The 27,101-nt window shown below is 40.5% G+C and overlaps 1 protein-coding gene across 5 annotated transcripts in view; it reads left to right on the plus strand.

Moving 5' to 3' along the window:
• The window catches only part of AFF2 (ALF transcription elongation factor 2), a 326,975-nt gene that overhangs the window by 268,191 nt on the left and 31,683 nt on the right, over positions 1–27,101 (plus strand). For 4 of the 5 annotated variants that reach the window (XM_077186245.1, XM_054641636.2, XM_077186247.1 and 1 more), the window contains exons 10-11: positions 23,581–23,743; positions 24,259–25,278. In XM_077186245.1, coding sequence (XP_077042360.1) covers positions 23,581–23,743; positions 24,259–25,278 — 1,183 coding nt within the window. The remainder of the gene's footprint in view (positions 1–23,580; positions 23,744–24,258; positions 25,279–27,101) is intronic. The other variant, XM_077186243.1, reaches the window with a different exon arrangement.

The following is a 27,101-nucleotide window of genomic DNA, read 5'->3' on the forward strand; positions in this document are numbered from 1 at the left end:
TTTTGCACACGTGTGAAACTTTCATTTAGCAAGCCACAAAAATGTACAAATGCCTCCCTGCAATACATTTCTAATTCCCTCACCAGCAATTAAAGGCTCTGCAGCTCTGACTGTTTTCTAACCTACCACATAAGAATTTCATTAAATACTGCCCACTGTCAGTGTTCTTGCAGCACTTGGCAATTCTTTAGTTTTATGTGTACCTTTTTGTCATGAAAATTGTATTGAGAAAAATCCCAGATTTCTAGTCTACATGACATTTAAGAGATTAGTGCAGATCCTACACCACTGAGGGACAGAGATGCAAAAACAAAGCAAAAAAATAAATAGTGCTGACTGGAAGCAGAGAGAAAGAAGTCAGACATTAGGCCAGACTTAGAAATGAGCATACAAGATTGTTGTTGTGTAAGCAAAAGCTGACCCTGGTCAGCTCTAACTGGTGTTATCTTCACTTATTCCAGATATTGCTAGAGGAATTTCTTCATTTATTTAATATCAACAAGCAATTCATCTAGACTTCACTCAGCAGTCATATGTAATCATATCATCACTCAGGCACACACTACAAAATACATCCACACATTTCAGTAATGAAGCCCTGCATCTAATAATATATGTAGTGAATTGTTACAAACCTATACTCCAGCATACATTTTCCAGCTTCTCTTTTAAGCTATTTAATTCTATTTTTAGCATATAATTGTGCTACAGTCAAATGATCTCTGATTACTGCTCTAAGTGTCTTACCTACAGGGTAAAGGATTTCCCACTGTCTCTGTCCTGTATACTCCACTGCTGTGAATTTCTCAGTTCTTCTCCCCAATTTGCCACTTACAAGTCTATAGAGACCCAAATACTGCCTCCACATCAGAAGCTGTCTCAGACCCTCATTCTCCTACTTTTGCACCATCCTGCAGGAAGGAGTTAATTTGCATTTGCAGAAAATTGGAACAGCCTTGGGTATATGTATATATTGATGTTCATATTTATAGCATTGATTTTACTCCATCTTCTAAACAAAATGTCCTAGAACTCTTGTTGGGACACTCCCCTGCTCATTGGGTGTTCCTCACTACATTTGTGAATACCTGATGGTTTTATTTTCCTGTGACTGGGTTACCTGGGTCCATATCTTACATTTACAACATTTGCCAAAGTAAAGGTAGAGCCATGGGCTTGTGGTTTGGCCCAATAAAGAACTGTCCTTCTGTGCATAAAGGTGTTTCTGACTCATTGTTAGGTTATAACTCCATCAAAGACTGTTTCTTCTTGGCCTGTAACCATTTTACAATGATCAGTCTTTTAAGGAAAAGTGTCCTGGAAAAATATCTCCAACAGCAAAGCCCAAAGAAGTTCATTTTATTGTCAGTTTTTTAGTGTCCCCAGGAGTAAATCTATCCTCTGCCATCCCTGTAAGTGGGAACTCTGGGAACAATCTCACATACATTTTTCCATTTAGGTTCCCATGTGCTTTTGTGTATTTGCTCTGACCTTATGTTGGGAAGATTTACAAGTTACTGGCAGTCATCTTCTCCATAGTTTTTCTGTGGCAATAATTCAGTGGAATGGAAACATTCCAAGACAATTAGAAACACAGTCCATATAGGAACCTGCCTTCAGAAATTCGGGGTAAAACACTAACCTTCTTTAAAGAGGCAAACCCCATCAAGAAAATGGGGTTATTGAAAGTCCTGAATCTCCTCTTCATAAGCTTTACACTTTGCTCATATACTAGACTGCATCTTAAATATAAACCTATCATCAGGTTTAGCAAATCAATACCATAAGAGTGTGAAATGGTCCCCAGAAATCTCCAGAATGCCATTTCACAGTAAAAGCAATTGAAAAAGAAGCTGCAGTGGAATATCTTATGAGATAGCCATTTAGATCACAAAAGGATCATAAAAGTCAGAAGCAGTTTGTTTGAAGCAAGGTTCATAATATAACCATACAGAGCTTGCTGGGAAGAAAGAGGAAAATTGCAAACCAATTTGTGGTTACAGCTTTTTCTGTCAATTCTACAGGGATTTAAAACTTGTAAAAGGTGGAACTTCTGCCATCTTACATTGCTCAACGAGAAAGAGATAGCTATAATCATAGTAGCTAAACAAACACCAATTATTGAAAGGCAATATAGTCTTCATTAACTTCAAAGCAATTAGCACTTCTTTAGTTCATTTACTGCTGAGCAAGGTGGTATCACACAGTGGCCTTTGTCAGTAATAATCTGAGCATCTTTTGAGGTTTGCTTTCCTATAGTCTCATAATATTTCTTCAGTGAAGTTTTCATACTTTATGCACAATAAGGACACTATTGAAAACATTAAAAGGAATTTTTCTGTGAGCAAATTCCACCTGAGCATGCCACCCTGTCTCAAACATGGTTGTATCATAAAACTACATATTTTTTAAAAGGTGATTGTGTTTTAGTGCAGGAGAATAGAAGCTGTGCATTCTGCAGGAAGTCATATGTCACAAAACAAAAAAACACAATTAATTAGTTAATTAATTTTGTCACACCCATTCAATTATACAAGCGTCTTGTACACATCCTTTGAATTAGCGTGTAATCTTTGTCCTTTGGTAAGAGCTAACAGATTACCTGGACATCTAGAATGGTTCAAGTCAGACTTACACAAATCCCCCCCAGAGGTTGAAAACTTGATTACATTGCAGTTGTAAGTCCTTTAATATTTTTTTCTAAAAAGTCTTCATGATTCATGGTTGATTAGAAGCTAATATGGAGCCAGTCTACCTTCCTCTTTTCTTCTTTTTTTTTTAAACCTAGACAATAAAAACAGTTTCTGTTTATTCTTCTGCTAACATTTCTCTTTAAAGAGTGGCACTGCTTAATAAAGATATAGGAAATGAAATTCTAGCTATGTTGCACTCAATCAGATTACTTTGTACAGATGAAAAGTAATGGTGGCTCCTTTAATACCATTAGAGGGATGGATATTACAGGATTCTTTTCATGCCCTGGCCATTAGAGGCCCGATGCCTGTACCCTTTGTGACACCCTATGCAGTGTCACTGGGAGATCTCAGTGCTGAGCTGTGGGCACTGGAGGGGCAGGGATAAGGTGGAGCATTGCTGTTTTCCTCCCTGCTGCCAGCTCAGGGGAGCCCAGAGCCCAGGGCAGGGCTGTGAGCCAGTGTCACCCATGCCCAGGGATGCTCCCTGCAGTGCTGCCAGTGGAATGGGACACAGCCTCAGCCTCCTGCACCTCTCTGACATCCAGGAGATTGTGAAGGGTTATTCAGTTATGCAGGATCAGGTTCTGATTGCAGTGTTTTAAGTAAAGTCAGTCCTAAAGAGTTCCCATCTCTACAATGGAATAAAGCCTCTTTTTCCCTTCCCTTCCCTTCTGGATGGCCACCACCACGAGGACATGTGGCTCTCCAGCTCTGGAGCCTGTGTGGCTGCCCGGGGGTGGCAGCACTGCACATTCCTGCTGCCTGCCCCTGGGTGGCATTGCCAGGGTCTCTTCTCTGTGCACATTCCCAGTTGCTGCCATGCTGGGACTCAGCAGGCACCAGGCATGAGGCACAGCAGGCTCCAGCAGCTCGGCAGTGGGACAGGCACTGTCCCAGGATCAGGATAACAGGGTTGTGCTTTTGATTTCCTAAGCTGCTGCTGTTCACTCCTCAGCAGTTCAAGTCCTGGGCTGGAGAACACTAAATGGGTGCTTGAAGTGATTAGGCATTATTTATCTACATTTATGAACAATGCATTTCATTCATGCCATCATTTGCTGCACATATTGGGAAAGTTATTGGGCTCTTTGTGTGACTTTGTTCCAGGAAGTGAGTGTGGCATTTTTTTTGTCTTATGTAACCCTCCATTTATCTCCCAGAGCCTGCTTTCTGCATCACCACTTTTTTATTTCAGTTTTACACATATTTTTGTGCATGAAGCAATGAGAAAAAAAATGACATTAAAACATCTGTTCTAATCCATTTATCACACAGGAACAATTACAAATAGCACCTTACCAATTAATTAGTAACCTTATTCATTGTAAATACTCAAATCATGCTAAGGCAGCTTCTTTTCCCTTAAATGATTTGCACCATTTTTATCATCTTATATGACTGATGCTACTGAAATAAATTTCTCAATATGGCTCAGAAAGACAAAGGCAAATTATCTCTTTCCCCAAGTGAATGTTAATGAGCAGGAGGCTGGTGTGCATCATTGCTACCACTTCTAGCAGTGTCCCTTGTTGCAGGCTGGAAAAAAAAAAAAGAAATCTTAATTGTTAGATGCCTCTAGAATATCCTGTGCCCTGGTTTGTGGGGAGCCAGAGCACTTGGTGTCTGTTTGGCACATCAGGGAGAAGGTCAGTGCACTGCTGCAGCTGGGCTAACCAGCATGTGAGAGAAGCTCACTGTGTTTGATAGCAGCAGCAGCAAATTCTCCTGACTCCTGAAAGTTGTCCACAGGCTGGATGCAAAGGACCACAGCTGCTCCTGAGAGTTGCTCTGTCATTACACAGCTGATGCATTTACTTCATTAGGTCAGCATCATCTTACACCAATTAAGGGTTTGCCCCATGACAAGGGGTTTGCACCTTTTCTGGTGTATTCATTTCTTTGGAGTTACCCCAGCAAAGAATTTTGCTCCAAAACCTTGCAAAAGTAGAGAAAGCTGACAAGACTATAAGAGGACCTAACAGCTGAAACCATGAGGTGCAAGACATAGAGAGAAGACAAACAGTTTGTGATTTTGGGGTAAGCAAACTAATTCTCCAATGAAAGATTTTGAGTTTTTTAACCCTACTTATTTAATGTAAATAAAAGTTTGCCTGGCATAGCTAAGCTTATAGCATTAGACTTTCTGAGTTGGGCCAGGAGTAACAGGAGTCAAGCTGGGGTAATCCAGAACAATTTAAGTTTAGTGAAGGAAGTATCTATTACATTTGAAAAAATGTTTCTTTCTAACTCAGTGTTAGGACTTCCTGTCAAAATAAACTTTTTAGTAGTAGCATTGACTTCAAGACCCAGTATTGGCAGTGAAGAATAGGCCTAAGGGACTGTGTCAGTGACATGAATCTGTTGCTCACGTTTTGAGGTAAAGTTCAGCCACTTTACAGCCACCAGAAGGGTTTGGAGACATATTCTCATACAGTGGTGAATACTTCCAGTATGGCTGAACTGAAAGAAGGAGCAAGGGTTTGATGCTACCCATGAAGTTGTGGAAGTTTGGTGGTTTTGCATTACTTTTTTATTCTTCAGAGCAGCAACACTTTGGGGTATGGTTTGGGATCAGCTCCAGCTCTCAGTCAAGCTAATGTGAGCTGGATCAGTTCCTCCACAACAAGCAGTTGTCATTCAGTTCTGGGTGGAAACAACCAAATGTGATGGAACACATCCCAGGCAGCTACATGGGACCTTCACACTTCTCATTTTGCAAAAGGCAACTCTTTACTGAGCATTTAAAAGAATTCTTTAAAAGTGAAGTGAGTGTAACTGATACAGAAGTGTCTGGCTGGGTTGTGAATAGTCTGAAAACATTTCTCTCTGGGCAGCAAACAATTCTGGGCAGTGCAGTGCAGGCTGCTAGAGATGGTGACAGGGATGTTTCAGGAATCAGCATCTGTTACTCAAAGATTCAGCATGGCCAGAAAGGAGGGAGCATCCCTCCAGGAGATTGTGTGGGCATTTTTAGGGTGAGTTCTGCCTATACTGAGGGAACTAAATCTGTGGCAAGGTATCAGTATGGTAGATCCATGTGTGGGAGAAGCTGGACATGAACATGTGCAGGCATTTAACAAGATACACATGTTATCCTGGATGTCCCTGGTTGCATTTTACTGCAGCAGCATTCTGTATTTGCAAAGTAGGAGAGACTAGAAAAGTCTAGTCCAGTGGCCTAAAAACAAGACTTGAAATAGGAATCCTAATTTTCCATGCTTGCTTTTTTCCCCAATAATCTCTGTAGTATTGGTCAGACAATTCAGAACTTTCCAGCCTGTGTGCCAAGATGTAGAGATCCTAAAAATCTGTACAGAAACAAGAAACACTAAAAGATTCATTTGGGATTTGGGGAATTGTTGTGGGAAATGCAAAGGAATTTGGAATAACGCATTTTGTTGAAGACTTCATATATGAATAAATGTGTTCTCATATATGTGAATTATATATACATCCTGCATGACGTGCCAGTGTGCACTACAAAAATACTTGAATAGTTACATCACTGCAAAACCTAGAAGAGAGAAGAGCCTAGAAACTCTGAGCAGATTCTTTTTGGTCTTTCTGGGAAAGTGTGTGAAAAAACTGTAACTGTTGATCATGCATAAGAATGAGGAAAATTCTAGTGTAGTCTGAAAAATTGACAACTTTTTACAGAAAAGAAACAGAAACATACGAATTCAGCTATATTAAGTGGTTTTTTCATAAGTATCTCCAACAAAATAAAATATTTTGACAGACTTGAAAGCAACACACTTTTATTAAATTGATGGAAAGGTTCCTCTGGCTTTGCATTGCACTGCACAAGACATCCCTCACAGACAGGATGCAGCCAGCTTAAAGCTCTCAGCAGGGACTGCACTCTGGGCTTAACTGATTACATAAAACATTTTAAGTCATTTTAATGAAACAAAATATTGCATTGCAGATGAAATTAACTCAAAATATTTTACTTGAATTTTCCCAATAGAAACGTGTTATTTGGAGGGGAGTTTGAAATTTTCTTGTGCCTAGTAATGCTGATTTTAATGAGAATTTGTTTTTTGTCAGGTTGTCCTAGGGGAGAATTTCTAAGAGCTCTGCCATGTTTTCCATAGAAGAGCTAATTAGGATTGTACTTCTCAAGTCCTGCTGGGGGGACAGTCTGTGGTACAACCTCCTGCATCACTAGTGGAGGTGCAGGCCCTGCAAATGAGTTAGAATAGATGGCAGTACCCCGAGTGTACAGGATCAGGCCAGGGGCTGTGCAGGGTGAGGCTTGGGGCAGAGCTTCCAGGTGATTCCACTTTGCCAGCAGTGAGGGTGAGGAGCTCTGCAGATGCTCAGCTGCTGCTCAGCTCAGGCAGCTGGAGCTGATGTGACAGAATAAAGAGGATTTCTTTCAAGCCCGTTGGGCTCGGGGTGATTACTGAACACTACAATCAGGGTCTTTTACTTTTTCTTGTTTTTTTTTAAAGTTTGATTGCTCTCACATGAGGCTGGAAGGCAGAGAAAGGGCTGTGGCAGTACAGATTCCTGTGATCTCCCCTTGCCATGCAATCAGAAGAGCTCTGCAATTGAATATTTCGCAATAATCACTGCATTTTCAATGGGGATGATATAAAAGCAAATATCAAGGCCTCTGGCTGACAAAAGCTGAATACAGAGGGAAAATATGAAAATAGCAACTTACTTCAGCAATAAAGAGAGTATATTTTATACTGCAGTTTTTCTTTTTGTTAAATCATGACTTTCTAGTAAATGACATCCCAGAAGATATTTATCAAAGCAGGAAAGCACTAGAAAGGAGCACCCTGCATTCACTTTAATATTTCTCCTTTTCTTCTGACATTTTCTTGCCTAGAGATCTAATTCCATTAAATATGTACATTTTTGACTGGAAGACTTCTTCATGTATCTTTCAGATGAATCTTAAAAGTACATAAGGTCTGTAGGGCAGGTTTTTTTAAGTGCAAATGAGGTGCACAGTAGAATATTGTCTATGAGGCTTTTCAAATTATTTATATTCCTGCAGTGCTTTACCTTTCTCTTTCTGTGATAATGATAAGGAAGAAGTGAGACTCCAATGCACATTCTGTGGAACACTGTCAAACAACATTAGTCATATTTAATATCTGACATGCAGGAACTTACTTTGGCTGCTATCCATTTTTATTTGATTTATTAGACGTTATCATGTGTATAACTTTCTCTGATCCCACGGCGTTTTCAAGTTTTAAAGCCTGCTAGGCCCCCGATTGGTCAGTGTTTGAGCCCCACTATGCTCTTGTGAGGGGATATAAATTAACATTCCCTCATTAGGCCTACTTTGCAGTACATAGGAATCTGCTGTAGGGATAATGACAGCTAAATGCTCTGCTGGCTCCCAGCCATGCCCACCTGTGCTGTTCTCCTCCAGCCTTTTTTTCTGGGGCTGTGTTGAGCTGGCTTTGACAGGGCTGGGGCTGACAAAGTGGCTGCTGCCCACATTTGCCACCTTTGAAACAATGTCCTTCCATTGTGTTAGAGGCCACTGTGCTGTGGGAGTTGCTGCTTCAGATGTGGTATAAAGCAAAGGTCCTCCCATTTAAGATTTCATTGCTTTCTCATAAGAATTTGAGTGAAGAGTGTTAATCGTGTGTCCCAGCCAAATTGCCACTTAAGTAATTATAATCTGCCTGTGCTGCTGTTGATGTCACCCTCCTCCCATTATCTTTCTTCATCTCTAGCCTTATTTTAGATCCCACATTTAAATGACTTATCCCCCCCATCATGCAGTGGTCCTAGCTCTGCTCTACCAAGAACTCTACAGAATTATGCTGACACAAAGATGGTGATGGTAATGCATTGCTTTCACTGGCTGTGTTGAGATGTTTTGTGAATTAAATTTCTGTAGAGTAGGGCGAGTCTTCAGCAGAAGTAAGGAGTGATAGAGTGACCTGTTAAGTCTCACTAGCAGGAATCTGAGGGCCAAATAGGTCTTCCCATAGCTACAAAATATTTTGTCAAAGGCTATGTAAAATTTAAGGCCATCTTCAGTCTACCAACTGTGGGCTACTCTTTCCTATCCAAACAAAAATGGCAAATTGTTCAAGAGTCTCTACTATTCCTGCCCTAGCTGTGGATACTCATGTTCTTGTATCTCCTCAACTCTCCTCTCAAGACCTCATAAAAAGAAAGAAGAAATGGCAGTGGCAAGTTATCTTGCCTATCCCACTTAAATATCTGTTCTTCAGGTGATGAGCAGCTCCCCTGCATGTGACCAGCAGTGACTAACCTGAGAAAGATCTACAGAAAATGTCTTTCTCCTGAGTCGTTTATTGCAGTACAGATGTGCAAGTAACTGTGGGGATGGCTGCACTAAGTGCATGTTTATACAAGTCAAACAAAATGCAGTGAAAATCAGGACTGTACCTAGTCCCAGAGATTTGGATTCTCAGAGTTGATACATTTTCCAGGAATTTAGTTTACTGCTTGCTTACAATTTGCAGCCCAAACCCCAGATAATTGACACCAGTGTATTAAAACATGGCATACTCTCAGAGAAAAACAGTACCTGTATATAATCTCTGTAGCTTTGTGGTTGCTCTTGGTTGCTCCGTCTCTTGGAGACGGAGCTTGTCTCCATGTTAGACTTGGAGCTTGAAGGCCAGCATAATTCTGGTCTCCACCTTTGCCAACAAAACTCCTTTTGTTTCTCATCCTTGCATATGTTGTTTTGCTGTTGAACTTAATTCCATCTGTAATCTGCCATTATAATATTGCCTTTGCCTCAAGTTCCTGAAATGGATTTGGGCTGATGAATGCTCTCAGCTTCCTTCAACTTCTTCATCATTTTCATCTTCCTTTTTTTCCTTTTCTTTTTTTCTTTTTCTATTTTTATTCCTCTTCTTTTCCTTTTCCTTTTCTTTTTCATTCTCCTTTTCCTTTATCCATGTGTGATAATTGACCACACATCTGGAAGGAATTATCTTCTTCTGCTCAGATTCCTTCTGGTTCCGTGGCTGGAGGAGGATTCTGCCATTCATCACTAACTCTTGACACTGTGAATGGCATGCCACTTTGTCCCTCACTGCCAGCTCAACCTCCTTTAGGAGTCTGTAGGTTTATCCTATGTCAATATGGTCCTCTCTCTCCAGTGTGGCCAGCCAGTTTCTGTTGGAGAATTCAGCCCCGCAGCCCACTGAAATCCCAAGCCTTCTTTCCTGAAGATCTGTTTTTCCTGAAGTTCAGGAAAGTAGTTGCCTTTCTTCAATTTTTTGTTTCTTGTATGGTATTATTTCTTCTTCTCAGGTCTTAACTTGACCTTCAGGTGGCACTGAGATCTGCTGTTGTAATTGTACATGGCTTGTGACAGAGGTTAATTCAGAGAATAAGTCATCTAACTTTGTTTGCTGCGAGTTTTGAGAAATCATATTGCAGGTGTTGAATTATAGCTGAATCTTTGACATGCTGAAGGAATTCTCGTGCCTGCTGACTTGTGCAAAGTGTAGCCTGATAGCATCTCCTAACAGCTCGATATATTCCCAGGAGTACTTGAACTGAGGCAGTTTTAGTTGCACTGCAATCAGTGTAAGGGGGGGGGTAAAAAAAAACCTTTAACACTGAGACTGGTGGAAGTTCCCCTCCGTGTTTCCTTCCTTTGGGCTGCCTGCAGCTGCTCTCTGCATACTCCATCCCCAGATGTTTTGATAACATCTCTGCTGATAAGTACCAGCAATATATCAACAAATAAAAGTGCAAAGTAAATAATCACTGTCACCAGAAATCTATATTGAGACAGCACATTTTGAAACGTGCAGAGGTGAGAGTTTGTCATCCTCAAAGAGCCAAGACCCACATACACGCTGCCATGTGGCTGCAGGCACCTGTGGGACCCTATAGGAAGACTGTCAGCAGTTTTTCATTTGCAAGGTGTATTCCCTGTAAAACATGTGAAGAGAGTGGGAGAGGCATTAGCAAGATAAATACATGGCCAAACCACAAAGCGAGAATACAGATTGGTGATAGGAAAAAATAATTCTATTTTATGCTTAACAGCCTACCACAGGAAACTGGTTGAGAGGGGGAATGATGCTAAGTGTGAGAAACAGTTCTTTTTTCATAAGGTTTTCTCTGCTGAAATCTCATCAAGCCAAAAAGGGCTTCTCTAAGGCTTCTTGTCCCCACTAGATAATGGTTTCATCCTTTGTTTTCTTTTGTTCCTACTTCCACCATTGATAGCAGCCTGCAGGAAGAGGGGTGGGGAAATATGTTGCTTCTGCAGAAATCAGTGTAGGAAGAATAGCCAGAACATAAATGATACTGTTTTGGCTTCAAAAGGGTAAGCAGGTGTCTTAGGAGTCCCAGAAGAGCGATGTGCGAGCTTGTACAAACAACCTCCGAATCACGCCTGTTTGTTATTCACACAAAGAGTTGAAACCCTCTGAATTCCTCAGTTCCCAGAATTCAGATGGTGCACAATGGCCCATAATGAACAGCACCTGTGCTTACCTCAATTACTACACTAAGCTGAACAACAGCAAGAAGGGCTTTCAAGAATATTTTTTCAATAATAGATTTAGTTATGTCTTTCATAATTGGATTCAAAAGCTCAAAATTTCATTTTGCAACTTGTTCATGAAATTTGTATGAAAAAGTCTGGCATTTATTCAAAAGAAATACTCTATGAACAAGAAATTGCAAAACAGCCAACTGCTGGTAACTAAGCAGCCAAATTATAGTCCATGCACTTGGCAAATACACCATCTTTTTTATTATTTCAGTAATTGAATTTCTGTTAAAGCGTGGAGCATAATTTAACATCAGGAATTTATTTATAATACAATAGTGTTACAGTAATAAATGCATTATTATTGTCACTTTTAATGGAGTCTTATGTATTCCCTCAGAGACTATGTGGCAGACAGTGAGACAACCACTGCATCAGTGTTGTTTGTAGACAATTGAATTAATTGGAGACAGGGTCATTAACTCGACCTGAATACCTCTGATTGCTTCTGTAAATAAGGTTAGAGAGCAAATGGCTAATCTTTGTTGTCATTATAGATTCTTTTTACATTTTCACACTGCCTTGTATATTAAGATCATTTTGCTAAGCAGCTTTCCAGGCTGTCGTCGTGTTTACGGTATTGTCTTGCATGGCACACAACCGTAATTGTATCAGACTTACATTTCATTTCCCATATCTATATAAAACATGATACTAGAGAAAGGCCTAGTCTGAATTGCAGCACATAAAAACCATTGGACCAACAAATTAATAAACCAAAATGAATAAGCTGTGGCATTAAAAAATAATCAAATCACAAAACAGAAGTTGATTTTGTTTGCTTTTGTTTGAAAATTCCAACCTGCAAGACTCGCCAGGGATAATATAATGAGTCCATTACTCAGTTGGGAACATGACCTGCAAGGCCAGCTCTGTGTATACCAGCCTGTGAGTTATCTGGACTTTTTGGCATGGATTTTCTTGGAAAATGAGCAGCAGGCTGTCATTAAAGCACAGATAGAACACAGATATTTCTTAAGGAGAGATCCAAAAAAAGGATTGTGAGAATACTGTTCCATTTCTCAACAAACTTAATGAAGAATGTAGCCTCAGAGGCCTAGGAAAGCATGTGTCAGGAACAAGAGACACCCTAAACTTGAGAATGTCAGGTTCACATTGAACTCAGGGATACCAGCTTGTCATCACTCCCATGTTGCACCCTGTACTTAAACACTTTGCTTTCTCAGAAACGGCCTTGTAAGTAGAAGAAAACAGCTGGCAGTGCCGCTATTTGCATGTATTTCTTTCATTCTAAACTTATAGTCAAGATGGGCTTGAACCCAAACCACAGATACGCAGTGTGAGTTATCTACAGTCAGGAGCCAAGTGTGGGATCCTGAGTCCATCTGTAACCTAGACGTTAAGCGATGTTTTATGACTTCAGATTAAAAAAAACAGCCTCTCCACTTCAAAACTTGCAAGTAGAGCTTTCAGCTTCAAAACTTTGCCCAATGCAAACTCCCATTGACAGTCTGTTGCTGCAGGAATCCAGCCTGACTGTGGTGGGAGGAACATGCTGCCACACTACATTTTCTCTCAGCAGCCTCTGCACAAATCACTTAGAAAAACATTTAGGGATGTTGCTTCACTTAAAAAGCAAAGGAGGAAACAAAGCAGTGAATAGATGCTAAACTGCTCCAGCATGTTGAAGGCATCATCTGAATTTACTGACTGGCATTTGTAGGCTTTGCTCTGCAAAACAAGAGGGATCAGCCAAGCAGTGTTATTACTGGACAAGATCCAGCTTAGTACTGATCTGAAATTCAGGGTGAGCTTTTTAGCCCTGGGCCAGAGTGTCTGTGTCTCTCCCTGCATATTTCCAGGGATGCAAGCACTGATGGGTGTTCACCTCAGACCTTGCTGTTGGAGCAATTGGTCATGCTCAACCCTGGACCATTTGTGTTACCATCTGCTGCAGGGGCTGACTTTGGAGCACTGTCCTTCATTAATGCAGCTTTATTGCCTGTGATATCCCAAATACTGCAGGTAGAATTTGAGAGGATAGGGTATTTTTTAAGTGTAATGCTGAAAATTAATCACTACTTCTCCACTTCCCTGCTGGTAGAGTGACATCTCACTACTGATCTTTGTCATTAACAAACAAACGAGTTTCTTGTAATCAGTAACCTCCATACCGCACTAGAACATTAAAAGATCCAGTCAGATGTATGAAGAAGATATTTGCACCTTACTAAGGGAATGATTATCAAGTGGAAAACAATAAAAAGTGCAAGAGAGATCAAACTTTGCCTGTTTACCTCTGTATCCATGAGGGGGTTGAGTTTTCCTGACCTTTGTTTGTTGGCAGACCTTCAGCAAATCATTGCTGATACAATAACTCTTCTTGAGTCAGGGGAAAATGGATGGTGGTAATGTTGAAAAGTCCATTTCTGGTCACTCAAGAACATAAATGTCCAGAAAGAAAGCATCTTAGGTGGAAGGTTTTTAAGAAAATAATATAACTAATCCTAAAGATCTAAATAATTTTGTCCATACTGAGTGTTTTTCAGCACTCTCTTGACAAAACCCAGTTTATGCTCAGGATTATGGTCACTCATTTCCTGAAGCCCTCTTGGGGAATACAATGTTTGCCCACTCCCAGGCAGATGTTTAAGTGTCTCTGCCAGGCATCCCAGTTTCTCAGCCTGTGTTAAGTAAGCAGGCAGTGTGACACGTCAGGAAGGCATCCAGTGTTAATTCTGGCAGTCCCAGTTATTCTTTCCTGTCTGAATGAAAGCTGGCTCCAAACTTGTCCTCATCCTGACACAGGCAGTGCAGTCCCTGTGTTTGCAGTGTTCTGACTTGGCTCCCACAGAGTCAAGGGCTGCTGAGCTCCACCAGCTCCCTCTGGCAGACATGGAGCTCTGTTTGCCCACAGGATCCCAGCATATAACGGCAGAAGCTATTTGGATCTTCCTTTTATTTTGGGGTTGATGCAAAAGGCTGAAAGGAAATATTTTCTGCCAGATAAGGTTACAGAATTACAGATTCTCTGTTTCCTTTTGCTGTCATTCAAAATAACAAGCATAGAAAATTCTGTTTAAAATAGATGAGCCTTTTTGACTTAAAGGGTTTTCGTGTCAAAGATTTAAGATGTCAGGTTTAAACATGACAGTGATAGTATTAGGCAGAGTATAAGAGCAGATACTTGTAGCAACTGTCATTTTTTTCTGACTGTTTATTAATGGTCTTTTGTGATTTATAGTAAATGTTGTGAAGGATCTTTAGGTCCATTTATCACTCAGAGAAGCACCTTTTTTTCCTTAATACCTACGTGTGTCATAATTAAGGGTGGATGCTGCTTAACGATTTAGCTCTGTTCTTAACATAAGAGCATTCAAGATGATATTTAATCCTAAGTAGATTTGATACCTTTTTCAAGTCTATAAAGTAAAGTATTATGTAACTGTCTAAAATCAGCAGCATTAAAAGGAGATCATATTAAACATAAATATACAGAAGGTTAAGATTTTTCAGTCCAAGTGGAGCCTTCTACCCCATTTCAAAATGAATTGTAAGGAAGACACCTATGTTTCAGCATTCAGATTTATTAATATTTTACTAGACAGCTTTTTCCTTGTTCAAAAAACAAGTCATGTGTGCTGAAGTACATCTTTATATCCATGAAAGGCTCTGGTGGTGTGCCATAAATTCATCATGTTCCTTTAGGAATACTTCTTTAAAAACTATTTCAGAGTAATTGCCCATTATTAATAATGATGATTCCTTTTTACTGTTATGGCAGTAGCAGTGAAACAAAGTGTCTACTTGTGGTTTTCATGAGTGCCTGTGTACTTCTGTGGTCCCTGTTATTACAAATTCAATCTGAGGAACGTAAATATGCTTGGAGTCTCACAAAACTTATATATATTAATAACAGGGGAAAGTGCCAGGAATTCAATTATTTTGCCCATTGAATCCCAGGGAGACCCAGGAATTGAACCTGTATCCTGAAGTGTGGGACTGGCTCTGTAACCATGGGGCTGTCCCTCTTTACAAAGGTGCAGCAGTTATCTCCACAGAGGTGGATTATTTGTGCCTCAGTCATTTGAGTACCTGCCCATGACCAGCCATGCCTGTAGCACCAATCCTGCTGTTTCATTCTTTCTACAGTGCATAATGCATGGAGATTGCTACCAGTTTGTGAGCAGCTGAAGCTCATTTAGTAGAATATTACCCAATTTGTTCTGATTATACTCAGTTTTTATCTCTGCCCCCTTCTCTATTGCTTGTTTTACTCATCATGCTCCTGATAACAGCTACAGTTGGAGCAATCTTGGGTCTTTTCTAAATAAGGACAGCTTTAGCATCCTGCAACAGGCTTTTTTCCCTCCTCTGGCTTTTGTTCCCAATTCCTCCCCTTTGTTGTGGTCTAAAACTGGTTTTACTGCTGATCTGCTCCCAATGGATTCCCCTGGAGAGGAAATCCTCCCATGGTTTCATGAGCTCATGTTGGGACACTTGTTCAGTGCTCAGGTGTAAAGGACTGCATGTGTGCCATAAAGCATTGGAAAATCAGGATATGCCTTTTGGCACCTTTTCAAGCTCAGAGGTGTTGTTTTACATGGAAAGAGGAAAAAAATCCCTCCAACTTTCTAATGTTTTCTTACTGCTTGGTTGCTCAGTATAGTAAAATTAGCTTTCCTCAGATAACAGATGAGACTGGAAATGTTGAGGAGTTGGAGGTGTCATGTGGATCCATCTGCACAGTGTGATTTGGTCCCAGAGCCCACAGTTCTCTTCCCACTGGACTCTGCAAGCTGGATTCTGTTTTCAGTTAGAACTGAAGCAGAACTGAGTTAGAATGAGAAGGGTAGCTCATTTAGAACATTACGTGCCTAAATTTCTGCCACACACAAATGAGAAAAAACAAAACACTTCACATTCAGAGGTTCACTTTGGATGGGTTTTTTTGTGACCACACTTGGACTTTCTTCTGTAGTAAATAAAATCAAAGTGTAAATTACTGACTCCTTAGAAAACATTTTATGTTCACTTGAAAACGTGAACTCTAGAGGGGTGAATATGTGCTTCTGCACTTCCATAGAAGATTTGCAAAGTGTACTGAAAAATGCAGTATTCCAGGATTTCCTTTGCGGAAAATAAAGAAGTTTCTATGTATCAATCCTCATATCTAGCTTGATTCAGTGGGGCAATATTGATATAATAAAGTGGTTCCATTTTTATCAAATGAGACCCTTTGGAGTCTCACAGTAAGAGAGAGTATTCTTGTTCTTCCAGATGCCAGGCAAATAGTAGCACATCAGGGCACAGTACAAATAATGCTCTCTGACACTTGAATGTATTCACTAAAATATTGTACATCAAAAAGCCTACCTACATTGCATTCCCTGAATAATATCATTCTCACAAAATTGTTTCTAAACTCTGAGGTGAGCAGAGTGATGCATGCAGGAATCATGGATACAATATTGCTTTTAATATGCAAAATACCCTTCTCTTCCACATCAAGTGTGTATAACAGTGCTGTGATACTGGAAGGAGAGTGATTACCATACCAATAGTTCAGAAAGTTTTTTATGTGCACCATTAGAAATGTAGCATTAAAATTCCTCCTCTTCTATTTGTTTTTTTGTAATGTTATAAGTTGATACGTTACACCTGTTCTTTATCACAGGTGTGATGGAGTCAGAATTTACTGAAGCCCAGAAATAAAAACTGGAGAAGAGTCAGAATAGGACAGTAGAAACAGTGCCATGGTTAAAGTCACATTGCAGATGTATATACGCAGTTCCACCTAGGATTTGTGGCTAATGTAATTCTTTATTGGAAGGCTTCGACCTTGTTACAGATTCTTGGCAGCTTTTCCCCACTCTATTCATTACTAATGCAAGCTGTCAATCACTTTAGTTCTGCTTTGACATAGATTGTGGCTCATAGGAGTTAGCTCTGTCATTCTTTTTATTTCTTTCATCTTTACTATCCTTTTTTATGGTCTTTAAAGCTGGAAGTATAAAAGGGTTATATGTATATGAAAAAAATCTGTTTCAGTAACTCTATCAACCTTGTTATAAACAGTCTTTGATTAAAACAGTTACTTTTGAACATAGTAAAATGAGGCTGTGACTTTTTACATACAACATCTTGTAAATTACCCTCCCCCTCAAAATAAATCAGAGCTCCTACTTGCATTACAGTGCTCAGGATTGATACAGGCAGATCAGCTGCCACATCCTGAATAACATATTAGAGGGGTTTTCCCTTTCCATGTGTTTTGAAATGAGAGAGCCATCATAAGTGATGTCTTACTACACATGCTAATGTTAGCTGAAGCAACAATTTCCACACCTTATTTCATTTCATTGACCTGGGTGCTGATTAATATTTTAAAAGCCTTGATGCAGGTTTTCAGTTCCTGTGTCAACCCAGTCTTTGAAAGTTTAGATTTGAATCCTACCAGCCTGATGTTAAATAATTTAATACTAACCAGTGGAAAGGCAGTGAACAAATCATCCAGAGCGATCCTTTTCTTTAAAAAGCAATCTAATGGCAGGCGTATATAAGTTTGAAGATAAAAATATGAACAATTCATTATAAAAAAAAATTGCAGCTCCCTTTCAAATTAGAAGAGAATATTACTTCCTGATAATGGTGTAAGAATAGAAGAGAAATAAAACTTTGTTATTGAACAGTTATGGTATTAAATTCTGACACTAAATATTAATCTGCTAGGTGCTGCACTATTATTATCTGCTAGAATAATGAAACAGCCTTTTTTATGCAGAATTCAGTGAGTCCAGCAACTCCAAGTAATGCCCATCAGATTTGCAGTTTTTTTGTAGAAATGGATCCAAAGGAGAGATTGGGCTGGCTTCTGAATGACTCCAGAGGGTTTTTTACTCTGTCTCTTCAAATAAAATGTAGGGAGTGGGACAACTACAGTATCCAAATAAGAGAAGTGTTGCTGTCTGCTCTGGTAGATGCTGCAGTGTAGTTGAGTGCACAAAAGTCTTGCTCAGAGCTGGGCACCCAATTTTCAGTGCCCTGTGCAATCAGATTCTTTATTCTCAGGAATTTGCATTTTAAATAGACAATCCAGATTAAGGATAGGCCACATAGCCTCTCTTTTACAGCAGGAACTGATGCACAGATGTTTTTTCCTCTCGGACAAAAAGCAAAATTCATCTCAGTCCCAATGCAGTGCCTCAACAGGAAGATCAACTGCTCTGTCAAGCCTGTATTCAGCTTTCCTTGCCATTTCCAGATTTCATTGGTTGAATTTTCCCTAAATATAGGCTTGTGCAGTAAAGCAACCTTTGTAGAGTGCTGCTTCTAATGGAAATACGCTGCCAGCATGGATGTACTGTTGACTCACTGGTCAGTTCCCATCTACAATTTCCCACTGTCCAGCAATGCTCTGCTTTCTCCAAGTTTACATTTTGATTTCTGAGTAGAACAGTGAAACAAGTGGCCTATTCATCATTACCCTAAAAAGGAAAGGTTAGAATGAATAAACCTATTGTTGGAGAGCACCATCTATTTGCCAAATTCTCCTCACAGCAATTAACGTGACTACATCTAATTGGGAAAAGGTTCAGGGAGATAGCTAAGAACTTGTTAGGAGGTTTTGTTCCTTGATGAGGTTTACTGCTGTAGTCAGAATTATACCTTTTTTAACATCTGTATTTACAAGATTAAAAGTTTATTATTTTTCTTATTAGATGTTAATGAGTTGGAGTACTTCACATTATCTTTGTTGTAGCTACCAGGTTTAATTTTGAAGATCATTTATAACAACAGTAGAGTAAATTATATGTTGAAAACAATATAATGGTCCAGATGTCAACAAGAATAAGAACAAAAAGCATAAGCCACATATCAGGCCTTTGGTTCTCTATGCAGCATAATGATCCAGCCACATAATAATGCCATGTCTGCTTTAATTGGCTTTTGAAAAATAACCCATGAATTAAAAAACAAACAAGCTTCAGGGTGATTTGGGCAGATCACCTGTACCAGTGAACTGCAGTGAAAGAAAGATGGTTGGTTTGTGATGAGGTCAGTGCAGCTCCTCACCTGGAGCCATCAGCAGCCACACACCTGCAAGTCTCAGCTTGCAAGAGCTCAGTAAGAGCTGAAAAATACTCCAGGTACTGATGGTGCTGGTGTTTGTCCCCTCATTCAAGGCATTTCTCATCTCGTACTTTGTGCCCATGCTGTGCACAAGCATCAGGGACTGGGGGAATGCTTGCACTGCAGAAGCACAAGAAGGGAGGTGGGTGAAGGTGCTGCAGAAGAGCTTCCTTCCAGCTGGCTTCCAGATGTGCAGGTCTCCTCTGTCCGAAGGGGTCCCGGCTCCCCAGTCTGCAGGCAGCTGGATGGAGACATCCTCCTGGTGACCTTAGCAAGGGACAGAGGCCTGGCTGCCCTTCCCCTGAGTGTGGGTGTCACCCCAGGGCTCTCATCCCCATGGCACAGGAGGAGCTCCTCAGGAGAGGGGTGAGCAGCCACTGATCCATCTGGCCTGAATCGTGGGGCTCTCCCTGCCAAGTCATTCTGCATCTTTACCCCCAGCCTGGTTGGGGCTCTGGGTCAGGGCAGAGCACGTCTGGCTGCCCTGCAGGACTCAGCTCAAGTGCTGAGCAAAATGAGAAGAACTTAAAAGGAGGGCACAACTGATGTTTCTATTAGCTGCAGAGAGGCCTTGCACTTAGAGAATGTGACAGGCCCACACTGAGTATGAAGATGACTGTAATACCTCTGCTGTTTGCTTTGTGTGTTTGCACTGCAAGCTCTTTGGCCCAAGGACTGTGCCTCATCATGTATTTACACAGATCCAGCACAGCGGGTCACTGGTCTCAGTAGGGGCCCCCAATCTCAAGTGATAATAATGAACTGGCTTTCTTCTAAGTGTTATTTACCCAAACAATGCTGTGTTCCATTGTGCAGCATTGTTTTTATTAGTTTTTTTTTCAGTTCATATGATATAAAAACATTGTCCACCCAAACACTGAGGAACAATATGAGTGCTCATCTCCTGCTGGGAAATAAAAATTCAATAGTTTCAAATATCAGTCCTTCCTGCCCCCTTTAGTCACTTTGAGGACTTGGGTCTGATGATAAAATGCTTTAAATCCATTTTAAACCTTGTCTGGACTGGCATTCCTTGTCTGGATCTTAGCAACATAACAAAGCTTGCTTTGAAAGTCTCTTCAAGAGGCAACCCCCAGTTCATGCAGTTGAAACCTATGTGAGGAAGGCCAGTTTATTTGTATAACAGCTGCTTGAATTGCAGAATCTAGCCCAACATCTTTCAAAACATGATTGAACTTTATATCTGCAGAAATCTCTGGAAAGAGTGCAAACCGAGTATTTTTGAACTAAGAGATGCATTTTATTTAAGGAGAAAAATCACAAAAGGCAATCCAGAATATCTACTAAACTTATTTTATTGGAAGCAAAGATTCATTTTTACACACTTTTATGCTTTTGTTTGTTTGTGAAATGTATGTATACCTTTTTCTTCTCTGCTGAACTGCATTGTAAGATGATTGTGCTTGTAGCTATGTACTAGATCTATCTTTAGTATATTGAGATGCTAGGAAAGGCATTTTGGGTCTTATCTGATTGTTTTGCAAAGCATACACAGTTGCTCTCAACCCAAACTACATGATGAAAATGAATGCTTCTACTTTGGTAATGAGGATCAGCAATGATGCCTTCAGCATGAAACTGCCCGGTGTAGCCAAGGCATAATTTTATTATCCCAGATGAAAGAAGAATATGACCTCATTGTGTTTTGTATGAAAAACATTATTTTGAGCCTGTCTGGTTCCTGAAGGCTTGCTGAGCTGTGTTACTCAGTAATGTTTGGCACATGGTAGCTTTTTCTGAGTGAGGCTGGTGTGCAGAAAGAAAGAAAATAAGGCCAGGTTGGAGCTGCTGTCTATTTCCATGGTTTTATTCCTGCCCTTTGAGTTCTTTGTCAGGCAGTTGCAGTCTGCTCCAGAATGATTCCTGTTGTTTTGTGAGCACATCCCAGCTGCAGTGTTAGTCCCAGAGTGCTAAGAGAGGTAAGTTGTGTTTAGAGGTGGGAAAGGTCTGGCTGGGGCACTGCCTTTCCCTTCTATGATCTAAGATAAGAGGTGTTTCTCCTTATATCAGTTGTCTTAATGAGAGCAGAGCATGTCCTTAGGCAGATGTGCACAGCTGTGTGCAGCCCCACACACACCCCTCTGTGTGGAGGTTGCCTGGGCACAAACCACTCCAGAGAAACTCTCAGATTTTGGGGGAAAGTTGTTTTTAATTTAAAACTTCAGTCTTGTGATGATTCCATAAATAACACGTTTTTTTCGAGGCTGGTGCTTCATTCTGGCATTATAGAATGGAATTGCTATGTTTGCCTCCTCAGTCTGGGAATCCTTGTGGTGTTTTCTATTTTATTCTTCCTGGAAACATTTGCAATGAAGTATGAAAGCTCAGCTTTCATCTACTGTTAGTGTTTACCAAGGAAAAAATATAAGACCAAAATTACTAGATATTGATGAGAAAGACAAACACCCCTACAAACACATCTTCTTTTCCTTCACTTTTCTGTTTCCTTGTTTACTCTAAAAAATTGAATGAAATATGTGTTTTCTTATACTTTCTTGAGCTTCACTGAAAAGGAGTGATAAAGGAAGAAATAAAAACGGTTTTCAAAGATAATGTTATTAAATACAAAATGTAAGATCCATTTTAATTCAGTGGTTAGTTTAACATAATACTCAGAAATGTTATGTTATATGCCTGTATGTTTTCATCATCCACTCTTTGAATTGCCTTCTATGTCCAGCTGAAATTTTCTAACTAGCTCTACTTGAGTCAGTTGAGTAAGGAGCCGCTAAAAGAATTAAAAAAACAAAAAGTGTATGGACTTAATGAGCAACAAAGTTAGTGATCTGTAGCAATTACCCAAGTGAGTAATTTTGTTTCATTAATGCACCCTAAAGCACCAAGCTGTTTTGTCAATGGGCACTGCAGGGCCATTGCCAGGCTCAAAGAGACAGTTTTGTTACCAACCGCGGTGCAAGCGATAGGTTTTACCAACAAGGAGGGAGAGAAAGTAGCTCAGTGTAGGAAGAAAATTAAAGTCCATCTATTATTGTCACGGAAGCCAGTGGCAATGCTTGTAAAGATTCTAGCAGAGCAGGGTCACCCATCAGTTTGTTCTGGCTTTTCATTTTTTGCTTCTTCCCTTGGCTTTTTCAGTTTCTTGGTGACTGTGGTTTTTTAAGAGGGCATCTTGATGCATAGAGCATCATGGTTTGAAAAGTGAAGGAAAGCATATTCCTGGCTTAGCTGATTTCTTCTTGGAGGAAAATAGAAAAGCAAATAGAAACAGAGGCAAACCTGTATTATACCTTGTAGGCACCTCTGGATCACTCAATATGGGACACACACAGTGTATGATATATTAAGGTGAAGTATTGAATATCCATAAAGGCGTACTAGCAAATGGTGTCGATTTTCAAACACTTTGCTTTGTCAGCTTCACAAATTTAAAATCAATCATCAAAAAGTCCCTGTATAGATCAGCTGAAGAGACATATAACCTTATGGTTATCTCCCTGACAAAAAAGTTGAAATTAAAGATGAGTTTATAAAGACTCAGATTGGCAGAATTCTGTAGTGCTAAAAGCTGGGGTCGTCTGACCTCTCAGATTAGAAACAAATGATGAGGAGAAACAATGACACACAGTGCACTGCTAATAAATACATCTTGGAGGACAGTTGAACACATAGAAAAATAGATTTCACAGAGAAGCTTATTTTCAGCATGAATGCTATTTTCTCACTGCATTATCATAAATATGAGAGGGAAAAAAGCTATAAATAAAAAATTCTCAGGCACTCCCTGGAGACTTGTCAAAAGTACGTAGTTTTTGTACACTGCAGTGTAAAAGTATTCATTAAAATTAATTTTTAAAATGTCCTGTCCAATATTAGTTGCCTGATGTCCTTCCTTTGATCATAAATTATAAATGAACTGGCAAAAAATGAAGAAACCATTATTCCATTAATGAATTATTTAAGTGTGATTGTTAGTTTTTGCAATCATCGGCCTAATAAGCTCAGGCTTGTGACACTGAAGTGTTTCTTGCTGGAGGGTGATGATGATGGTAATGTTATTAACATAATCAATGTGTCCCATGAGTCACAAAGCCAACCAGCTCCTCTGGTGGCTCTGTGGTGGCCCAGGCCCTGGAGGTGGCCCAGGCCCTGGAGGTGGCCCAGCGCCTGGAGCTCTCCAGGAGAGGGAGGTGACACTGGGTTCATTCAGTGTCAGTGGGGCTCACCGGGCAGCCCTTGCAGAAGGCCAGGAGCACACTAAGAGAGAATCTTGTCCCCCAGCAGCCTGCCAGTGCCAGTGGCACACACTGCTGGCTTGGCCCACTCCAGCGGCGGCTCCGGCAGCTCCAGTGAGTCCGAGAGCAGCTCCGAGTCCGACTCCGACAGCGAGAGCAGCTCCAGTGACAGCGAGTGCAACGAGGAGTCCCGCAGTGCCACGCCAGAGGTGAGGCCACCCTCAGCTCTGCCTGGGGGAGAGGGGTGGAGGGGAGCAAAGCCCTCTCCCTGCTAGGGGGTTGTTGGAGTTCTGTGCTGTTTGATGCTGTTGACTTCTTTTCCCTTTGCGTTTTCACATGTATGACCCATATACTCATTCTAGCTTTTGGAAGAATCTTTCTGGCCTACATTTCAGCTGCTTTAAAGAAATATTTAGATTTTTGCCAGTAGCTAGAGAAGATTTTATTGACACAGTATTCAGCTGGGACTAAGGAAAGGCAACATGACAAAACTATCTCTTCAGGGACTAGCTAAACTTTTTAGTTGTATTAAATTTCTCCAGGGCTACGTTGTAAACCAGATAAGGAAGCCTAATTAACCATAAATACTCCATAAATAGTCCCATAAAACTAGCAGTCACCACTAGTTGACTGAAATAAAAGGGTACATTAAAAAAGTTCTCTTTTAAAGGGAAAAGTACTGCTTCTGTCTGAGATTTGTTCCTTGTCATCCTTCAATCTGCAGCCCGAACCCCCCTCAACAAACAAATGGCAGCTGGATAAATGGCTAAATAAGGTGAACCCCCACAACAAGACCATCATCAACAATCAAAATGAGCCTCACAGCGAGAGCAGCTCCCAGGCCCAGAGCAACCAGCAGGCTGAAGGGCCAAACAAAGGGAAGCTCAACAGCAGCCTGCCCCCGACCGATCCCAAAGACCGGGCGATCCTCAGTCCCATCCGAGAGAAAGCCAAACCACGGGTTGCCCAGAAAACCCCAGAGGCAAAAAGCTCCAAGCAGAAGTCACCAGCTCATAATGAGCCAACTTCACAAAGGACTACTGGGAAAAAGCAACCCAAAAAGGTAGAAAGGACTTCCAGTGTAGAAGAGTATAACTGGCCCAAACCAAATAATACCAGCAACACTCCCAAAGAAAAAGACACACAGGAACCCCCCGAGCAGCCAAAGGTTCGAACTAAAGCAGCAGTTGGGAAGACAGCTCCAAGGAAAGAACCACGAACTAGCACAGGTCTCACTTCAGAGAAGAAAAAGTACAGAGGCCCCAGCAAAATTGTCCCAAAGTCCCGGGAGTTCATTGAAACTGATTCATCTACTTCTGATTCAAACACAGACCAGGAGGAGAGCTTGCAGGCCAAGGTGCTGCCAGCCTGCACTGGGTCTGGCAGTGGTGTCAAAGTGAAGGACTCTGGCAGTAACATCCTCAGTGTAAGTAGCTTAACCAGCAATGGCAGCAACACATCCATTGACCAGACCAGCAATGACCTGGAGGAGCAGCTCTTTTCTCCTATCCCAATAGTACAAAATGAACTTCTGTCCCCACTGAGAGAATATGAAGAACTCAAATCTCTGTGGGTGAAAATAGACCTTAGTTTACTCTCTAGGATACCTGGACAGGAAACTTTTGAGACCACGTCTGTGAAAAGTGAACCAAGAGAGGCAAATGTGAAACACAGGAGACCATCTCGAGAGTCCCCCACCCCAGCAGCTGAAAAACCCTCCACAAAATCCAAAAGGAAACACAAAGTAAGTCATTTTCATTGTTTAAAGGAAAACACTTTTGTTTCTGAGCACCCTCGAGGTCAGGACCAGAGGCAGTGATTCCTCACCTGCAGTCAGGCTGTGGGGAGGCATCACAGCACTGAGGCTTTATTGGCTTTACAAAGGACTGACATTTACAAGTGCACTACAAATTAACATCAGAAACTAGCAAAAAGCAAACCCCAGCTGAAAAAATCAATAAACAATGTATTTTTTGAGATTTTTCTAACAAGTTTTTCACTGTATTTGCTCACTCACCTATTAGTTTCCAGTGTTCTGTAAACTGCAGAAAGTGATGAGTTGGTATTAGTGCAGTTTCACCCATACTCAGAAAATGTGACTTCTCTTTGGAAGGGAGGGGTTTATTGTCTGCAGAATTAAGCTGTTTTCACCACTGGTTTAAACAGGCTTCATCAAAGTCGGTGGAATGGTGCTTGCTTATGCTCCTGGTGAATTTAGTTTTTGTATTGTTTTGTGATATGAACAAATACGATCCATAGAAATATAATTTACTTAACTAGCTGCTTTCTCTGCACAGCTACCCAAAAAAACAAATATATTTTGACTGAAGGCATTATGTTTTATCATGTGTTTTATGTTATTTATGCCCAAGGGTATCCTACCTTGTGGGATATGACATTGCACTTCAAACTAAATGTGTTTTCAGAAAAGAAACTGAGGTTTTATATCCTAAATGAATTTTTGTAGTCAGTTTTTCCAGCTGAAATGCTTGTACTCTGGTCTGCCTGTGAAAAGTCAGGCAGAGTGTATTTTTTTTATACCCCAAATTTTATAAATCATTGTGAATATGACTTCAGCTGTCTGTTTTGGAGGACTTCTTGAAATCCTGAGTTTGAGGAGTCCAGTAGTATAAGAGAATTAATGCAAGACAAAGACAGACGATGCCAGGCAGACACAGGGTCTACACCCCTGCCTAAATGAGTCACTGCACTGGCTCCTTCCCTGCTGAATTAAGTGAAAGTAATCACATGAGTAAACTCAGCAGGTTTTTATTCAATTTACATTCTAGCTGCACACTACAGAGATGCAAGAAGGAAGGAGAAAAAAAGAGGAGAGGGATGTATAAATGTCCGTACTTATGTATGTCTAAGTGCACCAGGGTGCATATTAATTATACCAAAAATAATTCTTGCTGGGTAGCTTAGTGGAGTGTCTGTATCATGGAGAAGGAATCGTGACTAAAACACAAGGGTAGTATTGGCAACTAAAGTGAGGGCTCCCAGGGAAGAAAAAATAAATAAGGGGGGGTTATATGAAAGGTGGAACCTCATCATTTCCTTGACTGAAACTTTGAATCAGAAAAGTAACAAAATGGAGAATCTTGCTCTGGGCTGTGCTAACATAAGCTGGACTCCGAATCAGCCCCTGTAATGTTGTAATGTGATGTTCACTGCTACCCAAGAAACAAGCCAATTGGGATGACTTAAGGGTATACCAAGAGTTAAAGCAGGGTAGGGAGAGACTAATTTCTAAATCATACTATTAAAAAATTTATTTTAGCCATCTATTAGTTGGCTCGAAGACTGATATGAAGGTTCTAGTGACAGAGCAATAATCACCTTTGTTTGTATCATCCTAGTTCAGGCACAAAAGTCATGCATTGGAGTCTTCCAAAGCAAATTTCAAATGAGCTATTGCTGTTAATGACTACCCCAGCTCAGTCCTCTACTCCTAGTCCTGTGAGGAATACTTACTCAGAGAAGTTTTCCCATCAACTTCTATTAGAGCAATGAGCAAAAGCTATTTACTTGAATAAGGTTTGGTGCTATCAAATCATTGCATCTAAA

The sequence above is a fragment of the Agelaius phoeniceus genome, chromosome 14 (genome assembly GCF_051311805.1).
Source record: "Agelaius phoeniceus isolate bAgePho1 chromosome 14, bAgePho1.hap1, whole genome shotgun sequence".
Taxonomy (NCBI): Eukaryota; Metazoa; Chordata; class Aves; order Passeriformes; family Icteridae; genus Agelaius; species Agelaius phoeniceus.